At 43.2% G+C, this 6,514-nt stretch overlaps 1 protein-coding gene across 1 annotated transcript in view; it reads left to right on the top strand.

Annotated features, from left to right (window-relative positions):
- bicdl1 (BICD family like cargo adaptor 1) overlaps positions 1-6,261 on the top strand; it is a 36,789-nt gene extending 30,528 nt beyond the window's left edge. Inside the window, exons 10-11 of the mRNA XM_061260787.1 lie at positions 137-257; positions 1,556-6,261. Of these exons, the coding sequence (XP_061116771.1) occupies positions 137-257; positions 1,556-1,741 (307 nt within the window). The 3' untranslated portion in view covers positions 1,742-6,261. The remainder of the gene's footprint in view (positions 1-136; positions 258-1,555) is intronic.
- Positions 6,262-6,514: the final 253 nt, after the last annotated feature.

Here is a 6,514-nt window from a genome sequence, read left to right as displayed (position 1 = left end):
GGAAGAGGAGAAAGTGCACTTGTAAGTCAACTGTTCCTCATAATATGCAAGAGGATGTAGTAGATGGGGGAAAAAAGAATGATGCAAACGTCTATAATGAGCCTCATGTGACCAGTCGGGTCTCTCTGTGCTACAGGAAGAAAGCAGTGGAAATGGAGCTGGCCAAGTGCAAGATCGACATCATGTCTCTGAACAGCCAGCTGCTGGACGCCATCCAGCAGAAGCTAAACTTGTCACAGCAGCTGGAGGCCTGGCAGGTGAGTCAGAGGTCAGGGGGTCATGAAAAATGCCCTCACAGAAATGGAATGTACTGCAATTTATTGTAAATACACTCACAGAGCACTTTATTAGGTATTTATTAGACTTATTTTTTAGACTTCTACTGCTGTAGCCTATCCACTTAGAGTTATGATGCATTGTGTATTCAGAGATGCTCTTCTGCATTCCACTGTTGTAATGCATGGTTATTTGCATTACTGTCACCTTCCTGTCAGCTTTGACCAGTCTGGCCATTCTCCTCTGACATCTCTCATTAACAAGGCATTTTTCCCCATTCTGATGGTGGATGTGAACATTAACTGAAGCTCCTGACCCATATCTACATGATTATATGCATTGCACTGCTGCCACACAATTGGCTGATAATCGCATAAATAAGTTGGTGTAATAAAGTAAAAATGTTCCTCATAAAGCTTGGTGAGTGTATTTTGCAATTTACAAATATATTGACAAAATATAATTTCTATATTTGCCATTATATTCTGATGTTTTGCTATATATTGATAATATGTTTTATTTAAACATATTTTCAATATAGTCAATTTCTGTAAGGGTGTAATTTATTGTAGCTTCTGTTGTATTTTTATACAGGCTGTGACAGCCTAGGTGTGTTGGTCTGTGTATGTGCATACAAATAAATGAATGTGTGCTTTTGTCTGCGAATGCTCCCTCCCTCCCTCCCCTGAGTAACCTGCAAGGTTCTCTCTCTCTCTCTCTCTCTCTCTCTCTCTCCCCTCTCTCTCTCTTTCCCTCCCCTTCCTCCCCCCTGAGTGTAACCTGCAGAGTTATCTCTCTCCCTCCCTCCCCATGTGTAACCTGCAGCGTTCTCTCCTCTCTCTCTCCCCGGCTGCAGTTTGCCTCCTCAGGACTCTTTACTGTGTGGCTCTTGTGGTTTCTGATATAGTGGCCTTTTCTCAGCTTCCGTACCACCCCCTCCCCTTGTGGTACCCCCCTCCTGCCTTAGAGGTGAGCCTCTGTGTGCCATCTCGTCTCACCCCAGCCACGCCAAGCCGTACCACGCCGAGCCATTCCAGAGCCATGCCACGCCCTTCTAGTCACTCCATTCCACCAGTGGCACTGTGAACTCACTCTCATTCGTAGTGAACCATGATTGCTTTTTCAATCATCCCCATCATCCTTTCTCTTCCTTACCTCCGTGTTTTTTCCTCCTTTTCCCATCTCACTTGCTTTCTTCTCTGCTTTGGCTCTCATCCATCTGTCAGCCTTTTGTCTCTCTCATCCTTTTCTGATCCCTCTCTCCCTCTCTCTCCCTCAGGATGACATGCACAGAGTGATTGACCAGCAGCTAATGGACAAGCACCAGGAGGAATGGAGGGCTTCCCCATACTCCTTCTCCGGGGGGTCAGGGGGTCGTGGAGGTCCCTCGGCCCCGCCCTCCAGAAGGCCCCGTCGCCAAGCCGACGGGGACAAGAAGCTCTTCTCCTTCTTCAAAAAGAACTGAACCTTTGAGGAGGATGACCAGAGTGAGAGAGAAGGAGGGGGAGAGAGGGGGAGAGGGAAACAGTAGAGAGAGAGAGAGAGCTTACAGCAGCAGCAGACCAGGACACAGGCAACGCAGATACCCAAAGAGTCAAACTGCAACACGGCAGGCAGAGAGAGGTCAACGCTACCCACAAACAGGAGCTGATCCTAGATCAGCTGAAAGACATTTTTTGCACTTTATTGGCTCTGTCATTCTGCCGTCTGATGATTATAAAGATGACGGGGTGAGGTCAGAGAAGGATATGTGTCACAAAAACACTCCCAAGATGCCTGGGCAACCTTAACACAAGCGAGTAAAGCTGTTCTCTCAAGGCAAATTCAATTGTTGGTTGCAAATTTTGCCCGGGAGAGGTTATTTCTCCAGTAAGTGCCTCCCCGGGAGTTGCAACCTCCTCCTTCCAAAAAAAGGCACAAGCCGACTGAGCCATCCCCCTGCCCCAGCAACATGCCCGGGGCTAAGATGCTGCAGAAAGCCCGGCCGTCTCCTCAGGTCTGTTCAGATGTTCAGTGGCGCACACTGAGGCCTTAACGTTGGTGTTCAGAGTAACGGTCATTAACCTGCTTGCTCCACCGATGTCCTGACTATTATTGAGCAGTTTGTATCAGCTGGGTTCTTCTAGCAGAAAGGGATAGTATTAATCCTCATTCATTTTCCTGGTTCTTAAATTGATTTCATCCTAAATCTGAACTCAGGAGAGTTGGCTTTAAGTTTGTGGGTCATTAGTTCTGTTATGCTATGCGGGGTGGATTAAAGATTTAGTTTGAGTAGAGCCCAGTGCCCAGAGAGAGCAGGGTCTCCTTTTGACTGCTGCTGTATCAGAAAAGGTGTTTTGAATGCTTTAAACAGCAATAGCCACCATGATGGCCATGGTAGCCACGTGTAAAAATGTTTCAAACAGTAGCCGAGCCATCACCACGGAAACAGTCCTGCCAGCAGTCAAGCGAAAGTGCGTTGGTGTGGGGTGAAGCACCTGAACAAAATCATACGAGTTTTTCAGGTCACCAAGATTGTGTTTCTCTGTCACTCAGCTAAAAGGAGCAACAGCCTATTGACAGAGCAGTGGACAGGTTTCTCACTCCCAGAATAGAGCGAGCAGCTCCCCCTACAGGAAACTGAAGCAAAGGCAGGAAGGCCAGTGGTGCAGTCACAACCGTGCCTCTTTTAGTCTCGTTTACTTAAGGTCATATTCTTGCTACGCATATTTTTTTGGAAAAAAGAAAGTGCAGTAGACCACGGTTACAGTCTGTATCTTCATTCAGCTGTACATCTCACCGGCTCTACATGGTTAAAGTTTGTGTAATTAAGGGCTGCAGTGAAAGACAAGTAACCCCATGGATTATCCCTCAGGTACCTGTTCAGAATTAAGTTTTGAGTGGCATTGGTCTGGACCAACTGGGCTCAGTGCTGCCAGGCCCTGACAAATGGTTAGAATGTGGGCGGGCCTCAGCAGGAGGTCTGAGTGATTTGAATACACAGAGGAACGGCTGAGGTTGGCTGCAGCAACAAACCGGACAGGAGCCAACCAATTCACAGGTTTGCGTTGGCCTTAGAGTTCTGGAATGAGACACTGGAACTGAAGGAGGGGGGTCAATGCCTAGCAGCAGGACCTCGTTTAATGAGCATATATCTGAACTGACCAAATCACACCTGAATATTGTTTACACTGAAGAAGGAAATGTCCACCACTGTTACTATATCAGTGATAGTTTTACTCCATTGAGCGAGTGCTTCCTTAAATGTTCTGTAGATGTTTATTATGTTAAATAAGGCCATTTATCCAGGCACATATATTTATGATGAAGTGCTAAATAATTAATGGCACATATGGAAGTAAAACTAAGTACACTATCAGGTGTTTTCCAATTAATCCTGCTCATGTGCCACAAGGAATCCATGTTTTTTGGAAGGATTTGTCAGAATGTATGATTCCCCGCTGTATACAACACATAAGAGAATTACTGCCATTCCCCGCTTCTAAGCCTATGGACAGGGTTGTTCCAGTCCAGGAGAGGGCACACTAGATAATGTCTTGGTTGTGAGCTTCCATTGAGTGTTGATGTTTCTGCTGAATGGCACCCCAGCTCTCCTTTCCTGGATGGTTTTAGGGCCGGGGTGACTCAGAAACTGTGGACCCAGTGTGGGGGCAAGCCATGCTGGGTGCACCTGAACAAAGCTATGCAGGTGTCCTCTCCCTATCTCAATGGAGGCCGTTGTTGGCAAGGATGAACCCAAAGAATGATTTTGTTTTTGGAGAAAAAAAATCAATATATTTATACAGATATAACTTTTGAATGAAAAAAAAAAAAAAATAGTTAATTTCCTAGACTGATGTGTACATGTGTCTTGTTACTGTTCTTTTGTTTTTCCAAGTATAAATGTTTACAAGGAGTAGAATCTCTGCATACAGGTGTCTGGTGGAGAAAGGAGATTCTTCAAATCCAGGTGTCCATAGAGGTTTATTTCTGGATCAGCCCGTGGGAGTTGAGTTTGGTTCAAGCATGTGACTGCACACTCGCAATGGTGAAAACATGAAGTAAAATGTCTTCACTGTGCAAACATGGCTTGAGAACAACCCACTTGAAACAGGGTTTAAAAAATACATCATACATCCACAGCTAGGGGCAATTCAAAGAATGTAGTGTTGAAACGTCATTATAATGCATATTGATTACTGTGAAATCACATGGTCCGATTTATAATAAGCTACCCCGGGAGTTGGTTGGACTTGGTGCTTGTGACCTCATCTAGTAGCTCTTTGGCTTTTACAATAGCCATTCTATGAAAGGTACAGCACTGTTTCCACAACACAGGTTTTAGTGCTGCATTTAGCTGGTTCCAGACCACAGGTGTTGGTATGAGGTGTCACAGCCAAACCCTGCAGTTTTAACTGGTAACTTCACTCGAGTTATTCTGGTGTGGCACAAGCTTCAAAGTGCTTTCCCACATGATGTCAGTGACTCCCTGTAAAGGTTGACTGAAACTAACACATGTGGATAAAATGGAGTGCACAGGTTACCTGGGGGAGGGGGGGTGCTATGCACACTTTTCATGGGTGATTCACAACACCAACAAATCCCACGGGACTGGACAGGAATCAAACCACTGTTCCCATGGCAACATTACAGCGCCTCAAGGTCACGGTCTCACACAGTACGACAAAAATGTTTCTTTTTACTTCTATTCATGTTGCCGTCTTTCATGTAAGTTGTCGTTGACTTGTATGCTGTTTTTGTCTTAATTTAAAGGCCATTTTGAAACCTTTCTTCTGAAAAGTTTGTTTTATGAATCCTTTTAGCAAGTTGCTGTATATTTATGTAGGCTACTCATCTCCAGAAATGCGGCGTTTCATTTCACGTGCATTTCCTTTTAGGCCGCAGTTCAGTTCTTACTTTATTCGTTAAATTCGTAATGTGTCTGCATGTGCAGGTGTCCTTGTGTGCATGTGTGTATTTTTTGTGTTCATTCATTATTTGTGCTGTGCTGGCACATTTTTGTGACAAACTTGAAAAGGATTGGAAGAGATATATTATGGTTGTATTCACAACATAAATGACACCCGTAGGCAGAGGTGGAAAATCCAGGTTCAGAAAGTAAAATTCCTCCACAGTATTTTGTTCCAATCACCTGAATTGACTAATTAGCAATATTCTTCTGCCAGGAGGTATAGCCAATTAGTGAAATCAGCTGGCTGAGCTCATGGGTGAAAAAAAGACATGGCAGTTCACTTTCTGACCCGTGGACTTCCCACCTCTGGTTGTCACGGGAACCTTTGACTGACGGTCAAGGTGTGCTGTGCTTCCAGTACTCCCCAGCCACCGCGAGCACGTCCTCCTTTCTGGACCGACAAAAGACGACATAAAAGCATCAATGGAAATAATTACACTGTACACTTTTCCTGGATTATGTCATATAAAATAATAATTGTTGCCAGCCCATTTAATGTAAAAATGGGGGCTAGAATCACAGTGTTTAAAAAAAAATTTAAATTCCATTTTGGCTTATTTGAGTTCAGCAAATGGTGTAAAATTTTGAAAATAAAATAATGAATACAAAACAAATGTTCAAAATGTAAAAGTGGGAACCGGATCACTGGATGCCAGAAACATAAATTATGATTTTAGTACATGTATGTTTGAGTGTATGTACAAGGCACATACACATTATAAATATGCATACACCACTTATGAATCATTGTATATAGAAAATTGATCTAATTCAGGCTAGTTTTCTATAAGGAGATGCTTTGATAAACAAGTCCATACTATTTGTATATTAAAAAGGAAATGAGATCATGAATATATACAAGTGTAATGTATGGTTTATATGGATAATTACTATTTTTCAGTAATGGAAAGATGAACAAAGCACTGTAAATAACAGATTTTTTACAGAGAAATTTTCATGGGAAGAAAAAAGTCCAATGAATGTTTCTGTGGAGGCCACTGTGACAAAATAAAAACGAGAGATGAAATGAGTAAGTTTAGTGTTTTGTTCATTCCTCTGGATGCAGTGAATAAGGCCTATGTGAAAATTATATTTAAAAAAGATATGAAACTGGTTCTCATTACGCCTCATAGCTGTATTGAAAAATAACCAGCCAATCAATGAAAGCACTGGCAGGCCATTCAGTACAGAATGCAGCAACTATTACAACTGCAGGTTTCTTTAGTGAGTCGGCTGGCCTAAAGCCAAAAGAATTATAATGAAATAACACACATTTTTCGAAGTTGA

This window comes from Conger conger, chromosome 11 (genome assembly GCF_963514075.1).
Source record: "Conger conger chromosome 11, fConCon1.1, whole genome shotgun sequence".
Lineage (NCBI taxonomy): Eukaryota > Metazoa > Chordata > Actinopteri > Anguilliformes > Congridae > Conger > Conger conger.
This window is presented reverse-complemented; position numbering and strand designations above follow the sequence as displayed.